Source organism: Anopheles merus, chromosome 2R (assembly GCF_017562075.2).
Source record: "Anopheles merus strain MAF chromosome 2R, AmerM5.1, whole genome shotgun sequence".
NCBI classification, from domain to species: Eukaryota; Metazoa; Arthropoda; class Insecta; order Diptera; family Culicidae; genus Anopheles; species Anopheles merus.
The window spans coordinates 24,072,583-24,093,539 of record NC_054082.1 but is presented as its reverse complement, the minus strand read 5'-3'; the positions used below and the strand labels follow the sequence as shown (position 1 = coordinate 24,093,539).

The following is a 20,957-nucleotide window of genomic DNA, read 5'->3' as shown; positions in this document are numbered from 1 at the left end:
TGTGACCTGTGGACTGTGAAAATATGACTGCATATGATAAAAAAAGATACAAAATATCCCATGTTTTGTTTAGATATCGCAAAAACCCCAACCAGAGAAACCCTGCAAAAGGCACTGCTAACGTGGGAACAGTGAAACCGGCCACTCTTCTCGCCGTCTTGCTTGTCTTTCATGCAACTTTAATTAGAATGAAAGCAAAGCTCTTAAGCTCAGTGGTTACAGCTATACGCAACTATACGTTTTATTTGCCATCTGGATTCACTTGAAAGTTGCTCTTGAAAACAAAAATGCTTAAGCTCGGAACTAAATCCCTCTCAAGCCTATTTGAGGTTTTCGTATGCCTGCCTTTCCTTCGAAAACTCCGAAGCTATCACAAAGTCCTCTTAAACCTTTGACTACCAACAGCATTTTGGTGTCAGTCTTACAATATGCCTTTAAATTGATTAGCCAAAGCAAATTAATGGCTAGGGGGTAAGTGGCTCCGGTGCTGCTAAGCGGCAAACCGGCTAGTGTTGCTAAATTAATCACACAAAAAATCTTATTAACGCTTCGCCAAAACCGTGTGCAGGCAAGTGAAGCACAGGGAAGGGCTCAAATCCATAAATTGGTAATTATCTAATAAATGGGTGCTGAAAGTCGCGGCAGGGCTGCCCCCGAAATCGAAATCCTCGCTGCAGAATGTTCGATCCCGTTCCCAGCACGCCGGGCGGCGATGAAAGGATCGCGCTAAAAGCGAATGGCAGAAAATAAATGCCCGAGCCGAGCCAACTGTCAGGGACATTTATTTTGTCCTTCATTTTCGATTTCCCGCCGTGCCGCCAAACGCCTCCGGAAGAAATAACTTTTATCTAGCGAATAAGAAAAGGACAGATTTGCCACAGTGCGGACGGAGGTTAACATTTCTGTCTTCCCCTTCTCCCCGTCTGAAACTGTGGTTACGAACACGAGTTTTGCGTTTTATTCTTTTGGTGTTTAGCTGAGGGTTGATTGATTTTTCAATTATCCTCACCGAAAAAAAAACCCCCCGTAAGGATTTGACAGTGCTAATGTATTTTCGGTATTTTTTATTTATTTTTCATGCGTCACTTTACTTTGCAGAACGAATACACCAACTGGGAACGGTCGCCGAGAAGCGCCTACGGATACCGGGACGCAGTGTTGGAGCTGCTAAGCGACGGGCTGACGGCGGCACCGCTCGTGCAGCTAAGCCACCTGCACAGTCTCCAGGGTGGACGGTCGTACTTTCTGCACTTTAAGCACCAGTCGCACGAGTGGAAGTTTCCCCAGGTAAAGCGTAGCAGCGTTAAATGTTTTAATACTACAGCATTCAGGCATCCAGGTACTATACAGATAAGACTTCATTGAGCGTGGCACGTGGTTTGAATTGCACACAGGCGGAATAGTTTTGTCGTGCAAATTGCATACTTTACGGGTAATTTGTATGTTGCGCTTCGTGGAATGCTCAGCGTCGCCTAAAGTTATGCAATATGTGTAGCTTTTTATTGCAAATAGGCTATGCTACAAAATGAAAACGCAGTTCCACTGCCGAAATTAGTGAAAAATGAGTTTATTTGTCGTGAGCAACCCTTTCCACACTTCATACATCAGCAAAGTGCATTTACCAGTAGCAGTTGATAGTACACGAATGTTGTTGGTCTCGAGTGCAATTTAGGACTTTCCGATTGACATCAAAGGGTCAAATACTATGGAGTTAATTCTGCCATAAATAATTTCTTGTGATGCCAAGAGGCATCATTCAAAACCCGAGCGAGCCATGTTTTCTCTTATTGCACTCTGCATAACCCACTTGCTGCAGACAGAATTCCAGACCGCTTTCATTAAAATGTCATACTAGCCCGGTAATGTTTCTAGAAATTCTTTCATGTTTTTTCTTCCGGTTTGATCCTACCGAGCCTTGTTACCATGGCATCTGTAATCACATCGCTGCTGTTGAATGCTGGTGACACATTTTGCCGGACAGTCAGGTCATTTTAAGTTGTTCCAAGTCGTAGTGGTCGTAGCGTACCGTCTGCCAAGCTTATAAAATTAATTTTTCTCAAGTTAGTAAAGTGCGTTCTATTTCCTTTGTCGCTCTGCTTACTCCTTCATGGCTCCACAGCGAACTGGGTCCGTTCGAGGCGAGGATGTGCCTTTTGCATTAGGATTCTCACCATCACCGATGTTCCCACTCACCCTCACCCGGCTGGACATGCAGGTCAGCAGTACCGTGATGCGCTATTTGTGTAATTTTGTAAAAACAGGGTACGTATCCGTCATCCGTGGCGCAATGGGAACCGCATCGAAAACTGATGGGAAGCCACCCCGTGGCTGTTGTCTCATTTAATGCTCATAGTCAAGTTTTCAAGCTGTGCTTGGTTGCGTTGCGCACCACTCATCACCGTTTTACCGTTTTATGTTATCTTTCCTCTACGCCCACCTACCTCCCTTCCAGAAACCCGAACGGGCTTCGCACACCACGGATGGATGTGTTCGTGAACAGTAACAATAAGCGTAGCTGGAATCCGGCAAAGAAACCACACAACGAGACGCTCATGCGTCAGCTGGTGTCATCCTTTCGCCAGCAGGATCCACCGCCCCAACCGCGAAACCCACTTCCGGGCATGCCGGCCCAACCGTTGCTAACGCCCGAGCAGGCGTTGATGCAGCAGCAGCTCCAGCAGTACTACCGCAAGGAGCAACAGAGCGCCCGCCAGCCGAAGCATTCGCGCCGGAAGCGAACGAGATTTTCAAACGATCTGCAGCGGTACGGCTCGAGCGAAGGGGCCGCGTACGGTTCGAGCGAGGAGGCTGGGACGCTGGGCGGTTCGAACGGCAACGGTGGTCGGGGTGGCGATGATGAGGACGAGGAGGAGGAGGAGGAGGAGAATGGTGATAGACGGGACGGGGGCGAGTCGGGTGGTCGTAGTGAGACGGAGCCGAGCTACTACAGCGTGGACAGCGACTACGTGTACAGCGGGTTTACGACCATCAAGTACAATCTACCGTTTTGGGGACACTATGACACCACCAATCAGGTTTTCATGGAAATAGGTAAGCGGGAGGCGCTGGGTAATATTTACATTAACAGCACTGTGACAGCTGTGGGTTGGCCATGATGTACTCGGGAGGATTCGTGAAAGAGAGTATTGGGAAAATATTGTTAAACAGTTTGCTTTATTTACATTTTGTACATGAGGCATTGTTGTTTCACATTTTTACTTTAACAGGGAGCCAGGTTGTACCGAAGAGTCACTACCGAGGGCACAAACTTTCCCTCTGGCTAAGCTTGATACCACAGCTGCACTCTTCCTTCAACATACCCGAACTGTCGATGCGACATCATCACTTTAGCGAGGAAAATCCCATGTTCTACGACGGTATGGTCCATTGCATTGCGATCCGTTGGACAATGGAGCTTAATTAAAACCTTTTTTCCGCTCTTGCTCTCTTTCCTGGGAGCATAGGTCTTGTGCGGGAGCAAATCATAGAGCCGCCGCTGATGCACATTGGCTTTGTAACATCGACCACCTCCAAAATGCACAAAACGGAAACGATCGCCTCCACCATACTGCAATCCATTTCAACGGGTACGTCATTTAAAACTGTGTTAAAAACCACATCTACGCTTAATATTTTGCACAACTGTAGGCGTTTTGTTACGCCAATTGCATACATGTAGGCTCATTATGGCTTACAGCTCTTTGCTGTGTTAAAAACCATATCTACGCTTAATAATTTGCATACCTGTAGGCGGTTTGTTACGAAAATTGTATACATGCAGGCAAATTGTGCTCTACAGCTATTCAAACGTACAGTTTCGTGCATCGTTTTACCTCCTTTTAGTTATCCTTAACACCCACAAACACGCTTCTCTTTCCGGTCTCCCGTTTTCCAGAGTGTCCTCCCAACATCACCTTCATCCAGACGGCATCCGCTTCCTGGCCGCTGCACAATTCAGCGCTTCCCACCCAGCACAGTGACTCCAACCGCAGCCTGATCAACCGACTGACGAACAGCTACCATCGCAGCTACTCGACCGCGCTGGCCATCACGATCGGCGTTGGGTGCTTTCTGCTCTTCCTCAACGTGCTGATCTTTGTCGCGATCTACTATCAGCGGGAAAAGCGCGAAAGCAACTCCCGCATGAAGATCAACCTGCTCGAGCTGGAATCGCGCCTGAACGTGGTCGAGTCGTCTTCGGGCGCGGTCGCGGCAGCAGCGGCCGCTGCCGCCGCCGCTTCCGGCGAGGTGAAGGAGGAAACGTCCTTCAGTGTTGCACCGCCACCTCACCAGGAGGACGATGGACCGGCGCCCCACACGAAGGGTGCCCCGTTACGGGTGGCTTCGAGCGCCTCCAGCACCACTGCCACTAGCGCGAAGGCAGCACCCGGCGGTGGCAGTGGCCCGAACAGCATACAGACAATCGAACTATCGCTGACACCGCACTATCACGGGCACGGTCACGCTACTTCCATGCGGCGCAGCAGTACCTCCGCCATTAAGCACTCGCACAAATGCGAACTTCAGCAGCAGCAGCAGCAGCAGCAGCAACATCTCTACCATCACCATCAATCGTCCTGCAGCAGCAATCGTACGGTTTCACCGAAGAAAGTGTCCATCGTGTCGCCGAACCCATCGGACGATCAATCCTCCTCCGGATCGGCCTCCTCGCTCGGCACGGATCAGGCACCGCCACCGGTTCATACGCGCGACACCCGCAGCTACTCCGTCGTCAGTCTGCCCAAGGAGCTGTGCAATCAGTCCACCCAGTACGATCTAGCCGAAGTGTCGCATCTGCTCGTTGGCACGGGCAATCCGGCACCCCGACCAACGATGGCCAGCACCGCGACCATGACACGGAGGCGCGATCTACGCGAAGACTTTCGCTCCACCCCAGCCATCGGTGGCAGCACGCGATCGTTGGCAACGGCCAAGGAGTACACACATCGTGATGGGTCCGAGCTGCACGTACCAGGTGGCAGTGGCAGTGCTACGGCAGGGATATTACGGCCTCCCTCACTGCATCAGCTGCACCATCAGCATCAGCATCTGCATCATCTCCATCAATCGCAGCAATCGCAGCAACCAACCGATGGGCCCGCCAGCTCCACCAGCAAAAAGCGAGTGCAGATACAGGAAATTTCTGTATAGAAATGTCCCTGCCAACATGTGATGGGAGGAAACCTCCCATTTTAGTTGTTTTTTGTTATTGTTTTTTTGTACACACGAAAGTACTGATGCGGTAGGATTCGTTCGATCGGTGGCCGAACGGGCGAACGGTTGCTGTAGGTCGAAGCTTGTACATAGAAGAAATAACTTACAAACAATGTTGTGCTGTATGAGAGCCATAATAATTGGCATCTTCCCAGAAACAGAAACAGAATTCATACTCACACACAAACAGACAGACACAGCAACCCATTGGGACAATGCGTGGCCGGAGCCACCAATGCGTACACCATGTGACGTTGTAACAAAACAGTGATGAAATAAAGTGGACACGGTTGATATCGAAAAAAAAGACTTTGAGTGTATAGTTTTTTCTTAGTTTTTATACATTCACATTACTAGGTCGACCACGCATTAGATTGAGCTATGAGCTTTCTCTCGAACAACTATGCGCCTAAATGTATGCTCATCGCATTACAAATTCCTGTTCTCTTTCCGGTAAAATTAAGACTCAGCCCTCTACGTTACGCTAGTTTATGGTATAATGAGAAAAGCAACAATTATGAACATTATCATTAGTATAACAAAAAACGTTATGATATTATTATTATCTGATTATTCTTTACATCAATCAGAGTAATAACAACTTTAAAAATTACAGCTTTTAAAGTTAACAACATTGAAAATAAACATTGATTTCATTACAAGAAATGCTTATTTTTTTATTTTCCAGCCTATAGGTAAAACTGGAACATTAAAATCATAATTAATGAAAATTTTATCTAAAACCTAATTAAGCGCTCTAATAATAGTGCCCTCGCACCTTATGTAATTATGATTCAAAAAGGCCAGAAAAGTAAATTGAATGTGTGATAAATACATCTTATATATTTAATTTATTTACATATATTTTAAATATGTGTTACTCCAATTTAATGCTTTAAATGTTTTGAAGAACTTTCGACGATCATTTTTCATAAATCAAAGTGAAACAATGAATAATAACATACCTGCATTTTACATGTAAATTAAGAATTTTACCTCGTTGATATCATTTAATCTTAACACAAATAGCTTACATTTTCATCGCAGTTTTACATATTTTTTGTCGAACCAATGTACACCGGTCGGTCGCGTGGATCGAAAAATCGATATTAAAAATGATGCTTGGGAATCTTTTAAGGAATCTAACGCTTTTCCTATGTAACGTAGAGGGCTGAGCTTTACTTTTACCCTCTTTCCTATATAAAATGTTATTTGTGAGTTAACTATTATAACGCCTCCGTATAAGGCAAAACAACAAGGGGGAAATACCTTGAGAATTATGTAAACCGTTTGCACAAGAAGTGTTAACAATACGGCTAGTAAAAAGCCGTCATACTAAAAATTAAATAAATAAATAAATATTTTAACACCTCTTTTTACATCATTTCATCAAAACTGTCCCATTTCCTTATCTGATTTTTTTTTTGCAATTTTCCTTTCAACAATTATAATTAACACGTATTCAGCTATTTAGCAGTCTCCATCAAACATGCGCAGTCGTACCGATTGCATACTTTCAGGTACAACTTAACAACCTCGTGCTGATAATGATTTCACTGCTTGAAAGCGAACTGGTTGAATGGCAGGTCAGTTAAACGTTTTTTTTTTTTACAGTACCATTGTTACACATTCCAGCGAATTTATATTTCGAAGAAACAGCACGGGTGGCATTACCTTCCCTTGTCCTACCCCTACATTCGGCAACAAACTCGAAATAGCAAAGTGGTTCCGCCTGGGCGCAGGATGAACCTTCCACGAGTCATTTCTTTCACTGCTGTTTTCCGCCCCCCTATTTTCGCCCCAGGTGTACTGCTCGCTATTGGCACGCAGTGTGCCCGACGGTGAGGCCGGACGCGTTCGTAGGAATTTTCCGTCACATTTCGTGCAGCACCACCAGCAGTCCCCCTTGACGGTGTGGAGTGCGATACTTTTTGTCCTCCCATCCAGCCAGCGGAGACAACCCACGGGCAGGAGCTGACAACTATCAGCTTACCGGGTTCGCGCCCCACCCCAACACCATGCCGGATCTTTCTTTCCAATTCTCCGAAGCTGATGCCCCATCCTACCTGTGTAGCCTACCCGAGCCTATCACGAAGCGGATGAATGTGGAGCTGCCAGCTTGGCTTGGCCCGGTGTGTAGGCTCGGCGGGTCATGAAGTTTCTCGAACGCGAACCGAACGCTTCACACTTAACGGGGAAACAGATTCCCCGTAGCAGCAGTCGACCGGGTGCCGAGATTGCGAACACGAAAAAAAAAACAGACAAGAAATCATTTCTCGGCAGGGCGGGCCAGCGAGTGGTAAGTGCAGCACCGTCAAGGGCCGCGCAGGAAAATCATCCAGCGGATGCGTGGAAGAGAATTTAAACATTTCCGTTTTTCTCTCCCCTCAAGGGCTCGGGCTCCACTGTAGCAGGAGGCGTGCTCGTTGCTATCGCAACTGCTGTTGCTGTTGCTCCTTCTGGGGGTTGACGGCACAGGCAACACACACACACACACATACCTGAGCCGCCTACCGGGGAGGCTTTCGGTACGAACAATTGGCAAGCTTACCACCCTGTCCGAGCGCTTCCACCCTGTCGGTGCGTTTCTCGTGATTCGATTTTGCCGGAACCGAGAAGTAGCATCACCGGCAAGCCTGTCAGAATCTTTCCTGGAAGGTGTGTGTGTATGAGAGAAAGTGGTGTTTTGGGAAGAGGGCAGATTACATTACAAAGATTCACAACCGAAACGAGCGGAGCGTGTCTGTGGCTGTGGGGCCAAATAAAGATACTTATTTATTGTCGGTCCTCTCCGCTTTGCCCCGCTTTCGATGGGCCCGAGACCGGGGGGAGGTGGTTGCAGCAAGCGGTCCGCCGGCGTACCGGGGTAGGTGAAAGTGAAATGAACCGGATCCTTCGAACCTGCTCTGCTTCCATAGCACCCCATCGTGCTGCCGCCGTAAAATAAACGCAATTCTCCAACCGTACACACCTCAAGTGTAGCTAATTATCTTACCTGCTCTTTTGCTCCTCGAGGACGCTCGAGGAGCGAGACTCTGGCTTCAATCTGCTGTTCCCGTTTCGCCGTATCGATTAAGCGAGCGCCCTTCGATTACCAGCGAAGGATGCGTGGGATGCTGCACGGAAATGCGAACCTCGTTTACCATCCTTTACTCCATTGCCAAAAACACCATGAGGCAGGCGGAAGGGAAGAAAAAAAAACCCTCCCCGATGCCAAAGTAAGCACCATTTCCATGGGAAAACTTTTCTCACCACTCGTTTCTTTTCCTCTGCACACAGCCCTTCGTCGCCGCGATCCTTCCACACCGCACCGTACTGGATTTGCGGTTGAATTTTAAGTGCTGGTTTCTCAAGACTCTTCTCGGAGGATTGATTGTTCCCTTTTTTTTGTGAGTGCCCTTTTCCCTGCTTTGACACCGCACCGCGGGCAGGTCCTTCGTTTCGATCGGCAGCTGATATAGAGGTAGCGCCTCGGTCGCTGGGCGCCCGGCTACCCACCCACCCGTCTGCTGCGAGCTATGAGTTTAATTCCCGGAATCTATCTTCATGATACACACTAAATGGTTTGACTTCATTACACACCGGGGCCGGGAACGCCGGAGCCGTGTGTTTACCTTTCGCCCTCGCCCTACAGTTTGCGAGTGTATTCACACGAGGATGAATGTGGCGGTTGCCCCGTGCGCCAAGGCAGCATGGTGAGACGTATAAATTGTGATTAACTTGAAGCCGTTTATTTCAATGGCTTGGCGGATCTTATGCTACGAGCTGCTACCGTTACATGCGGAGCTGGATACTTAAACTATAAGACACTGCCACCCCAAGGGCCAGTGGTTGCGCGCGGGGAATAAAACGGCGTGGGGAAGCTTTTAGCTTTATCAGCAAAGCACTTCAATTAAATTTGCAAAAGGCAACAGAGATGATCGGATCGAAAGGTGAAAGCAAAGGATTAGTGCTGCCACTACACCTTGTGCTCCGTGCCAGTTGGGGAATGTTCTTTTCGGGTGTATGGAAGAGTATTGCTTTACTGTTGCTGCCCATTGCACCACAGGTACGCCTCCTGGAACATCGACATCCAGGGGGCGGCGTTTTTGCACGGGAAATCGGCGGTTACGTACGGCCACTGCCACATCTGCACGCAACGCTCCGGGTGGGGCATGATGGCCAGGTGGCGCCCGTCCGGCGAGCAAACGCCCGCAATGCCCAGCGGGCTGCCGTTCGGGTTCATCGGGTACTGCTCGGTCGGATTGCTCGCATCGTCCACGTACTGCATCGTAACGCACTGGCTCATCAGCAGCCGGTCGCGGCTCGCATCGGTACGGAACGAGAACCGACCCTCACCGTGTGCCACCCAACAGCCGAGCACACTGCCCGCCAGACGGCGTAGCATGATCGACCGGCTCGCCGGAACACGCAGCGTCACCCAGCGACTTTCGAACTTCTCCGACCGATTGCCGACCAGCACTACCTCCGGCACGGTTGGCGCGGCGGCCGTCGGTGCCAGCCCCGTCTCGACCCATCCGATCAGTCCCATCAGCTGGCAGCCGTTGCAGACACCGAGCGAGAACGTGTCCTCGCGCTGCCGGAAGTGCTCGAACTGTGGTGCGATCGTACCGTTGTACTGGATGCAGGCCGCCCAGCCCTTGGCCGAACCGAGCGTGTCTGCGTAACTGAATCCACCTGGCGGAAAAAAAACACAAAAAATGTAAAGAAAAAACCTCTTTGTTTAAGGAAATGAAGACCAAACTCACCCGGAAACACGATGCCACGGTAGCGATCGAGCGTTGTGCGGCCCTGCAGCAGATCGTTCATGACCACGTCGTGCACCTCGAAGCCGGCACTGAACAGTGCGGCCGCCATCTCCCGATCGCCGTTGGTGCCCTCCTCCCGAATCAGCGCCACCTGCGGCCCGGCCGGCCCGAGCTTCAGGTCCGCGTACACCGCGTCCGGATTGAAGCTGACCGTATAGTGCGGCCCGGTGCGCCGCTCCATGCCCGTGTACTCCTCGATTGCGCTTGCCTTTGCTTTCTGCAGCTTTTCAATCTCGAAGCTGGTCGATTCCCAGCGATTGAACAGATTGAACAGGCTGTCCTGCAGCAGCACCACCTTCGCGCCGACTCGCACCGACACGGACTGTCGCGAATGCAGATCGGCCACGGCCACACCGCGACCGACGGTGAAGCACGGCACGGCAGCTTTGCGGAATGCGTCCGTCACGGCGGCCACGTTCGCCTGCTGCACCTCCAGCACCCAGCCGCATTCCTCCGCGAACAGGGCACGGATGGCTGCTTCCTCCTGGCTGCAGGCACCGCCGCTCGATGCCAGCAGCTGCTCCAGATTGATCTCGACCGCCGTCAGCCCGGCAAACGCCATCTCGAGCACCGCCGTAATGAGGCCACCATCGCTGCAGTCGTGCCCGGACAGCAGCATGCCCTGTCGCAGCAGCTGCTGCGTGACGTTGAACGCGCTCTTCAAGCACTGCGCGTTGCCCACATCCGGACAGTCGCCGCCGAGCCGGCCGTAGCACTGGGCCAGTACGGAGCCGCCGAGCCGGAAGCGCTGCCCCTCGATCGCAACGTAGAGCAGGGTCGTGTCGGTGCCTAGGGCAGCCGCCTTCAGGTCGGGCGTCACCTTCACCGTCACATCCGGGCAGGGCGCGTACGTCGACACCACGAGCGTGCCCGGGCTGACGACCGTTTCGCCGTTCACGCGGGCCGCCATCGAGAGCGAATCCTTGCCGCCGTCGATCGCGATCGACAGCTGGCCCATCAGCTCGCACATCGCCTCGCACGCATCGACCAGCTTGGCCCCTTCGCCAGGCACCTTGGCCGCCCACATCCAGTTGCCCGAGCACTTCACGTCCGCCAGCTCGCTGATGCCCACAAACACCAGGTTCGAGAGCGCTTCCGCCACCGTCATGCGGGCAGCCTTGGCCGGATCGACCAGCCCCTTGATCGGCTGGGCGCCGATGGACGTGGCGACGCCTTCGCGGGCAAAGTGCGACACCGCCACCAGCCCGAAGTCGGCCAGCGGTGTGTGCAGCGGGCCCACGCACTGCTGCTGCGCCACCAGACCCGTCACCGACCGGTCCACCTTGTTCGTTAGGTAGCGCTTGCTGCCGACGGTGGCGGCCGACAGCACCAGGTTCAGCGCTTCCGGCAGCTTCACCTTGGCCGTTAGCTGGAACTCGTCCAACCGCTCGCCGATGTGCTGCAGCTTAAACTCCTTCTGCGGCATCTTGCCCAGCACGTGGTCCAGGTGCATGTCGAACGGAACGTGGACCAGCTCCTTGCCGCACTTGCTGCGGTCGGCAAACCTGTCCGCGCCGGCGTCAAACTCTTGCTCCAGCAGCGTGACGTACCCGGAACCGGTCACCTGTCCGACGAACGAAACCGGACACCGCTCGCGATCGCAGATCCGCTGCAACAGGTCGCGATCGCTTGCGTCCAGCAGGACGGCATTGTTTTCCTGATACTCGGCGCCCCACAGTTCCAGCGTGGAAATGGTCGGATCGCCGAGCTGGAACGCTTTGGAGAAAATGACCGCACCGGCACAGCCCGGTTCGACCAGCTCCTTCAGCACGTTACAGTTACCCCCGGCGCCCTGGTCGTGGATGGCCAGAATCGGGTTGCGGTCGCCCATCTCGATGCAGGCGCGCACTACGCGGTTCAGCTTGTTCTCCATCTCCGCGTCACCGCGCTGGACGGCGTTAAAGTCGAGCTCGCTGTTCGTGCTGTCGCCCTGCACCTCCACCGAACTGGCCGCACCGCCACCGACACCGATACGATACACTGGACCGCCGATCTTGGCCAACAGCATGCCTAACGTGAGGAAAGTGTAGGAAAAACGTATTTAATAGCAACAGAAACTCATTTCACAGTTCAATCGATCACTTACCCCGCTTCGGATCCTTCTTATCCACCAGACCGGAGTCCATCGTACCAACGCCACCGCTGAACATGATCGGCTTCACGTACTCTTTACGCCGTCCGTCCGACTGCACCGTGCCGAACGAAATGGCAAAGCCACAAATGACCGGCTCGCCAAACTTGTTGCCATAGTCCGACGCACCGTCGCTCGCCTCGATCAGCACCTTCAGCGGACGGGCGAACGAACCCGGATACTCCTGCTCGCTCTCGTACGGCAGCTTGTGACCCGGAATGTTCAGCATACCCACACAGTACCCGGCCGTACCGGCGATCGGTAAACCGCCGCGCCCAATGCTCTGCACATCACGCAACCGACCCCCGGTGCCAGTGGTCGCCCCACTGAACGGAGACACCGCCGTCGGCATGTTGTGCGTCTCGGCCGTAAAGATCAGATCCGACTGTACCGATCGCTGCACAAATTTCCCCGGCCCGTCGAAGCAGGACGCCCGGAGGGCCGTATGCTGGTAGCCCCGGATCGCGCTACTATTGTCGCTGAACTTGACCGTATTGTTCGGGTTGGTGTGCCGCTGCGTGTCACAGATCATCTCAATCAACGACTGCTGCTTCGGCTTCCCGTCCACGGTAAGCTTGCCCTTGAAGAACCAGTGCCGCGAGTGCTCGCTGTTGCACTGCGCACAGTCGAACAGCTCCACGTTGGTAGGATTGCGCTTCAGCACCTTCACGAACAGGTTGGTGTAGTACTCAAGGTCCCATTCGTCAAACGCGAGCCCTGCAATGATGGGAATTTAAATGTGAAAAAAAATCCAATAGAAAAAAGGCTGTCCGCCTAATGCGTACCATTTTTCACATTAATCTCCTCCAGCGCACGACGACCCTGCTCCAGCAGGGGCACGAAGTACCAGTCTTCCTTCGATCGGGACACCATCTCGTAGAAATCCTTCGCCGGGATGTTGCGCTCCGTGTACTGGCACTGCGTCATCGGATCGTGCAGCGTGGGCAACAGCGCGGAAACGATACCCGCCCCATCCTTACCGACCGCTCCATCCAGCCCGACCAGATAGCGGGTGGACACCTCGATGCGTTCGATAAAGTCCAGCCCCAAGTTGTGACAAATGCTGACACTGTTCGTGCTGGCGGCGGTGGAGAAATTGAACCGCGGCCCTATCTCAATCACCACCTGGCTGGATCCGGCCACCAGTCCCGCCTTCCCCGACAGCTGGTCTGCCGCGTCCAGCTCCTTCAGGATGCCGCGCAGCATCGCGTCGACGTTGGCCGGCAGCTGCTCGTAGCGATTGTTCTGCACGTAGAAGCATTTCTCCGTCTGCAGCGTTTGAACGCGCGGGTTGACCTTAAGGGGGGGGGGGGGGGGGGAGAACAAATGAGAAAACATAAGCCAAACAAGCCAAAAGTTAATTTTAATTCAAAAAAGCGAAAGGGATTGATTGTGTTTAGGTTCAAAAATAACAATCTCGCTCCCTCTCGCTCGCTCCCTCATATGCGGCTTATCAGTGACGTTAGCGTAATCATCTTCCACTTTCGCTTATCAGGCCGAAGGTCCTGCAACACGAGATCGTGCGCGCAGACCTTCCCCTCCCTCCGGCTTCGAGATGATCGTCGATCGAGCCACACCGTTGCCGAGCAACAAACTCCAGCCCGTACGGGGTGTGGAATTGCTTCCTCTGTTACTGACACAGTTTCCGTGCGCCGATCCTGACCGTTCGTCGTTCTGTTTGTTTGTTATTTTTGCCTCACTCTTTCCGTTTGCGCTGATCGTTAGAAAAACACACCAATAGTCCCGTTCCTACGCAATTCCAGCATGCTGCAACAAATAAGATTATGGGCCCTGTCTCTGGAACACGGACGTTTGTTGCCAAGTCCATTGGGGGATGGGTTGTGAGGAAGATTATTTCACTTTGAAAAACATATTTTGCTGTTGAATTAACAACTTTAATTTAAAAAAAGCAACTAGCACCATGAAACACGAGTGCTCCCCCCACAACAGCTGATTTGTCCCGTACAAGATCACACACACATATGGGCAGCGTGTTTTGGCGTTCCCTAAGCAGAAACACGTGCAGAAACCGGATTTACATGCTTACGCGTCTCTTCGCCTGAGAAAGGTCATCAATCAAGTGGCCCTAGAGCGACACATAAACCCACCGCGACACACCGACGATCACTTCACCAATTCTACACCAATTTAACCGCTCGATCGTATTCTCTCGCACCCGCGCACGCTCGCAGGATATTATTGAATGTAAAAACTTACCGCTTTCAGCGATTCCAGCAACGCGTTTGTTTTTGCGGCAGACAGTGCACCGGCGGAATAGTACCGTACGATCGTCATGGTTGATTAGCGCGGTACGAGAGCAGGCTGTTTGCTCGAGCGTGCAAGATTCAATTCTGGCCCCTGGAGCTGGATGCTGCGAGTTGATAACGCTGTTAGCGGTTGGGTATTTATTAGCTCCGGCTCCACCGTAGAGGGGGGCCAAAGATTCGCATCACACCCCGGAACGATGGTTCCAATTCGGTTGAGGAGCACGCACGCAGAGTACGACGCTTTGAGTGCGCGAACGTAATAGGGAGAGTGAGAGAGGGAGAGAAAGCGTGTGCATCGCTAGACGCTTTCGCAGAGAAGCAAGCAGCGATGGTGTGTTAGTTAGAGCGAGAGCGATTGTGATGTTTTGCTCTAGCGTGGAGTGGCAGATTCTCTTATTTGAGAGAAAGAGACAGAGAAAGTGTAGACTCGCTTTACGCAAATCTCTCCCAAACAGGGCAACGAGCTGTCAAATTGTGCAATACAGTGGTCGGCAACTAATAAATATAAAGTTAAAAATAATTTTTAATTAAAATTTAAATTTCACTCCGTTGTTGTACTTTTCATTGCCAAAATGTGTGTAATATCTTTCACATAACAAAATTATTAATAAAAAAAACCTAATTAGTGATCCAACTTAGCTGAAAACTATCTGATCTATTGAAAATGGCATTTATTGCTATTTGCCCTCTTTCACTAAACGATTGCACACCCCTGACGATTGTGGATGTAGTTGTGCGTTTTAGAGAAGGGGACAGCAGCAACAGCACTACGCATACACACACACACACACACAGGCAGCGAGCGCTGCAACAACTGGAAAACAGCAGGTTGGTGTGTTGGTAGCGAAACAATATTATTGTTCACCGTACCGTTAGTCCGTGCAGTTCGCAGCCGCGCCAGTGTCACCATTGTTTCCACTCGCCAGCAACAAGGGGGGAAAAGTGCAATGTTGTGAATGAAAATCATCTGCAATCGGTGTGAGGAAGTGAGCGGATCGAAAAAAGGAAAGGAGTTGCGCTCCCCCACGCCCCCGTTTACCGACCAACCCAAGACCAGGTGCGTTTGAGGGGTGAAAGCAGGCAGATAAGCAGAGAGAAGAAGCTGCTGCTGCAGTTTCGCGAGTTCGGAGTGCACATTGCATCTCGGTTTTTGTTGTACTTTTTCCCCCCTCCCCACCTCTTCCAACTCGGTTGCTCCGTTGGGCTCGTTAGTGACTGCAGCTAGTGCATTACTTTCCCGTGTGCTTCGTTGTTTTCGTTCGTCAGTCCCCATCCAGTGCAGTGTGCGGAGTGGTTGCTGTGTGTGTGTGTGTGTGTGTTCACGGACGATGCGCGACCTCTTACCACGGGCGGGTGTGATTTAGCGAATGGTAAGGAGGGGTAGGAAGGCATGTGGACGGGATTTTGCAACTGTAAAAACAACAGCTCACCCACACGACGACGGTACAATCGGTTGCCTTTTGTTTGCCGTTTGGTTGAATGCACCGCGGACACCAACCACCGTGACCTACAAGTGCAGGAGGAGAGGGGGGGGGGAGAAATCGTGCCCACCCCACCCCAGCTGTGCCATGAGAAGAAGCACGAAGCAAACAGCCGTAAAACGGTAACAAATTTCCAACCATCCTGCGTTATCCTTGACCGCAGACCATCGACGAACGGAGGCACGGTTCCGTTTCACTGAACGATTAGTCATCGGCAGCACGAGGAAGAGTGGTGGTGTTAGTACCCCGTCATCGTCGCCCACAAGTAGCGAGACAAATTTGGAGCTTTACGAAAATGGCCACACGATGGCGATGGCGTGTGGTCATGAGGTGACCAATTCAATCTACCGCGATTGCACGAGGTGTGTGTGTGTGTGTAATTGCTCCGTCCGGGTTGAGAAGGTTACTACGGCGGTGTGTGGAAACCCCCCCCCCCGCCCTGCGTTCTCGTTCATCGTTGCATCGCACGAGCGGAACTTCCCTTCCCCGGAGCGTGCAGAGCGCAGAGCGTGAGGGGTGGTGACAACGAACCTGACGACGAACCGAATGAACACAGTGCAGGGCCGGTACGGGAGCGAATGGAGCAGGGCGAGGGTAGAAGGCGAGGGTTGAATTTATGAACCTTTGCTTGACCGTGGGGTGCAGCTAGCCGGAACGACATCATCGACCGAATGGAGCGAGCTGCCGAGGGACACACACACACGCGCGCGCGCTCCTCGAATGCGTGATTGTCGGACTGGAATTGTATCACCTCTCAACCACGACGACGATGAAGATGGTCAAAAGCGATCGGCGAGATTCCGCTACTATGACCCACCCGTTTACAGCACGACGAACAAGCCAAGCCATCACGGCCATCCCACGCCTGCTCGACGCGTAGCGTTCACGCATCCTTCCCTTCAAAGCCGGCATAGCGGAAGGATAAGAGCAAAACAAACTGAGCGCGCGGTGCTGTAATAATTAGCATGCCCTGTACCGTAAACAAAGCAGTATAAACAGCACACACACACACACACACACGCTCGCACGAACACGCACATACACCAAAAAGGGTGCGCCTTGCCCGAAAGGGGAATTACGCGTATTTGAATGCACCACGCTTGGCCACAGCTACAGTTACGCTAAGGGGCGAGCCCACCCGTCGATCGCAATGACACAAAGTGGTGCTGTTGCTAGGCCCAAAATGTCGCCGAATTGACTGTGTCCTGGCAGTAGGCCACTGTCGCCACCAGGAGCAAAGTAAAGTAAAGTAAAAAATAGTATGCACAGGGCGCCGCCTGCTACGCCGTTGGTGTGATGGCGTTCAATTAAATTGATTGATATTGAGCGTGGAAGGGAGCTTACGAGCCGCTCCGTCCCAGTCCGGTCGTTGGACGATTCCGTTCGATATTCGATTCCGTTGCTGTTCGATGTTATTCAACGCCACGCCAGAATGCAAAGAGGGATGGAATTCGTTTGCCATCCCAGACCCGGGCAAGAATAATGATTTTGATTGAAAACACATTTGCCTGTTTTTCCTCCTCCGCCGAAGGGTGCGGCGAGCGATCGCATATCAAATTACACGACGATAAGCGATGGTAACAAGGGCTGATAAGAAGGAAGTCGATAAAGCGTTTTTTGTTTTGTTTGTGACGTAAGTGAAGAAATGTTTGAAAAGTCCGGAAACACAGTTTTTTTGGGTTTGAAGCGTTTTAACTTGAATAGTTATAACATTGTAACGAATTGTTGTTATCTGCCGGCAGATTGCTTATCAAAAAGCGGTCTTGTTAAAAAACCAAAAACAAACCATCCAGCGGTTTAAAACGGAAGCCATCCGCGTGATTAAGAAGAACATTTAAAATGTCTTTATTTATTGAGGAAAAAACAAATATTTTTATAATTTATATATTTTTTTATTTAAGCTTCCTATCACTGACTTCGATGGAGCGTTTCATTTACCCGAAGAAACGACGCACTTATTTTTTTGGCCTTGAGTTGCCAGTTTGAAAACTACCATCGACCTTAACTTTAACAGCCCTCTCGACCGTCGACCGAACCGCAAAGGACAAGGCCACGATAGAAAAACGGTTACTGGCTGCTAATCGGTGCATTATTTGCACCAAATAGCGGCCGCTGCACCACCATTTCTAGGGAGAAAAAAAAACCTCAAACGGCGTAATTGCTCCACACGCATCTGCGCGGGCAAACGACTTTCTGCAAACGTCGATTCGATTTGGGATGATAACAAACCTTCTCTCTTCGTGTGCGCAGTGTGGGTTGGAGGGGAGGGGGGAAGGCGGTGCACATTGTAACGAAAAGGAAATCACATCGAAGTAACCAAGAAAGTGGAACACTACACACCACCGTTAACGAAGAACACAACCAGCCGTACCGCTCCCCTATAGCAATAGTGGCTCTCCATGGCCCAATAGACGGTGGTCCCCTTCCCTTCTCGTTGCAGTTGAACGGTAGAGGAAGGGTTTAAAACACACACACACACACACGCACACAAACGCTCATGTGTGCCGCAGTGGCCGTTTCACGATGTGCAGCACGAATCGGTACGAATCGGTAAATAAAATCGAAAGTCAGCGAACTTCACTTGACCGGCTGATCGGGCACGGGTTGATTAGACACGGTAACGCTTCCTTCGGCCAAAGTGGATCAGCTGTTTACTAGTGTATGTGTGTGTGCGTGCTTTTTTTTATTAGTGCTGGTATGTTTGAACCCATCGCGATCGCACGCAACGAACGTCACGCAATCGGACGCCGTGCTGCTGTTAAAGTACACGCAAACCCACCAATATTGCGGTCAGAGTGGTCGCGCTAATGGTGCCTAGGTGTACGCGTAATTTATGACTCATTCGTACGCGCGATCACTTTCGATCGCGCGGGTGATAGTGGTGGGAAAGTGAGGAGCATCAGGGGAGAAGATTCACTTTAAAAAAAAGCATTTTGTGATAATGGAACACGCGCATTTGGAAGATTGTACCATGCCACCGACCCTCCACTCGCACCAATCGCTGTTATCAACTTACTAACCGAATTTTGTCCTTTCTCTCTTTCTCTCTTCTTTTTCAAGTGGTTGCATCGTGCCACAACACTGTGCAGTTGGGAAGGTGGAACAGTGGGTCCAAGTTGCATCACCGTGTCCGTCGGGTTTGGTGCCTGCTGTCTGTGTTGAGATCACCCGTTCCCGTACCTTTAGAAGCCAGTAGCGATGGAGGATTACAAATTTCTGTTCAAAGTCGTCCTGGTGGGCAACGCGGGCGTCGGCAAAACGTGCCTGGTGCGAAGGTTCACCCAGGGGCTCTTCCCGCCCGGCCAGGGTGCCACGATCGGGGTGGACTTTATGATCAAAACGGTCGAGGTGGACAATCAGAAGATTAAGCTACAGATCTGGGACACGGCCGGCCAGGAGCGGTTTCGTTCGATCACGCAAAGCTACTATCGATCCGCGTCCGCCCTCATACTAGGTAAGTGGTACTAAAATGTCCCTATAAAAACACTCAACTGTAATAACGCTTTCTGCTAACGCCGTTTTTTTATCTTCTTCAGTGTACGACATTAGCTGCCAGCCCACGTTCGACTGTCTGCCCGACTGGTTGCGCGAAATACAGGAGCACGCAAATTCGAAAGTGTTAAAAATTCTCGTCGGCAACAAGACGGACCGGGACGATCGGGAGATCCCGCAGGAGGTCGGGGCCGAGTTTGCGAAACAGCACGGCATGTACTTCCTCGAAACGTCCGCCAAGCAGGCGGACAATGTGGAACGGCTGTTTTACGACATTGCGGCAGTACTGATTGAGGTAAGCGACTCCCGTTTCGGGCGTTTCTTGTGCCTTTCACTGAAATCTGTGTTCCTTCGCGTTCCATTGCAGCAAGCCCGCACGAAAGAGTTTACGCTGCGCAGTGAAACGAGCGTCCTGACGAATCTCTCCCAAAAGACGATCTACCATCCGAGCTGCTGCAGCATCGGCGATCGGAACCACGCGCGCAGCAGTAGCACCAGCGACGCACACTACTCGGACAGCTCCGGGCCGGGCAGCATCGGTAGCAATAGTGGTAATTTTATCACGCAGCAGTAAGCACTTGCAGCGAACGGAAAAACAGCAAAGCAGCAAAAGCAAGCAAAGATACCTTGAGAAGCCCAGGACAGGGGGAGGGGGGGGGGGAAACGATTCTGCTCCCCTTTTTTGCTGTCCGGTGTGCAATATCCGTCGGGAAGCTGGATGTGTGTGAGTGTGGGAAGGTTCGAATCAGCACAGCACCCGCATTGGGACTTATTACAAGGGGGTTTCAAGGAGTTTTCAAAATTTTAGGACATGTTGTTGACTCTTTATTACGGGACCGCAATTGTGAATGCAATAGGAATTTACAATGTTCCTATTTTAAAAGGGCCGTAAGCCTTTTTGGACAGGCACCCTGGACATTCCTATTGGATTCACAAATGTCACATAAAGTTCACTTCCTATAAGACAGTGTCTAAAAAGTGTTCCAAAATGATGAGAACCCCTTGAAAAACTCTGTAAGAATACGCACAAACAGACAAACACAACCACTCTCTCTCACACACACACACACAAAAGACATGAGATTTTTCAATGGTACCAAAAAAAATTACCAATAAAAGAAACCGTTTCGCGTGTGCTTCTAAGCTCAGCTAAGTGAAGCGACACCGACAACACAACCGTGGCTGGGAACTAAGGGGCTTTGCGCAATGAAGGGAGCCGGAGGGTCGTTGATATAAGATGTAAGGTTTTAGACTATGTTCCTGTGTTAATTTTAGCGATAAAATAAATGAATTTACAAAAAAAAAACGACAACAACGACACGATGGCATGCCAGTCCCAAACTGGGGCTGGTTTCTTTCCGCAAGCGTACAAAAGAACGTCAACTCACGCGGATAGTAAGTACTATTCTTATATCTTACAGTACATGCTTGTTCCATGCAACAACAGTAATGAGCTATAACAGTGCTACACTAACTAACTAACAGCGCTTGCGAGTACTATTTCATTTCACGTTAAAACAAAGTAAATAGTGTAAGAGAGGGATCGTTATCCCCGTCGTAAAAA

General features: G+C 51.1%; 3 protein-coding genes across 11 annotated transcripts in view; 2 read left to right on the top strand and 1 right to left on the bottom strand.

Annotated features, from left to right (window-relative positions):
- Window positions 1–5,689, top strand: part of LOC121588742 (neuroligin-3) — a 41,689-nt gene extending 36,000 nt beyond the window's left edge. Inside the window, exons 9-14 of one of the 2 annotated variants that reach the window (XM_041907039.1) lie at window positions 1,099–1,287; window positions 2,120–2,262; window positions 2,453–3,051; window positions 3,228–3,377; window positions 3,465–3,587; window positions 3,896–5,689. In XM_041907039.1, the coding sequence (XP_041762973.1) occupies window positions 1,099–1,287; window positions 2,120–2,262; window positions 2,453–3,051; window positions 3,228–3,377; window positions 3,465–3,587; window positions 3,896–5,151 (2,460 nt within the window). In that variant the 3' untranslated portion in view covers window positions 5,152–5,689. The remainder of the gene's footprint in view (window positions 1–1,098; window positions 1,288–2,119; window positions 2,263–2,452; window positions 3,052–3,227; window positions 3,378–3,464; window positions 3,588–3,895) is intronic. The other variant, XM_041907038.1, reaches the window with a different exon arrangement.
- A 3,234-nt stretch (window positions 5,690–8,923) lies between these two features.
- LOC121588724 (phosphoribosylformylglycinamidine synthase) lies at window positions 8,924–14,589 on the bottom strand. Its single transcript, XM_041907007.1, has 5 exons — window positions 14,371–14,589; window positions 12,939–13,449; window positions 12,109–12,870; window positions 9,963–12,032; window positions 8,924–9,891 (listed from the first exon to the last, which is right to left on the bottom strand). The coding sequence occupies exons 1-5, from the start codon at window positions 14,446–14,448 to the stop codon at window positions 9,236–9,238; spliced, it is 4,077 nt and encodes a 1,358-aa protein (XP_041762941.1). The 5' UTR covers window positions 14,449–14,589; the 3' UTR covers window positions 8,924–9,235.
- A 637-nt stretch (window positions 14,590–15,226) lies between these two features.
- LOC121589939 (ras-related protein Rab-30) lies at window positions 15,227–20,951 on the top strand. 8 transcript variants are annotated; one of them, XM_041909226.1, is made up of 4 exons: window positions 15,227–15,477; window positions 18,962–19,355; window positions 19,438–19,688; window positions 19,761–20,951. In XM_041909226.1, the coding sequence occupies exons 2-4, from the start codon at window positions 19,100–19,102 to the stop codon at window positions 19,965–19,967; spliced, it is 714 nt and encodes a 237-aa protein (XP_041765160.1). In that variant the 5' UTR covers window positions 15,227–15,477; window positions 18,962–19,099; the 3' UTR covers window positions 19,968–20,951. The 8 variants fall into 8 exon arrangements, with proteins under 8 accessions (XP_041765160.1, XP_041765166.1, XP_041765164.1 ...); XM_041909232.1 differs by lacking the exon at window positions 15,227–15,477 and adding an exon at window positions 15,512–15,790; XM_041909230.1 differs by lacking the exon at window positions 15,227–15,477 and adding an exon at window positions 17,857–18,441.
- The last annotated feature ends 6 nt before the right edge of the window (window positions 20,952–20,957 follow it).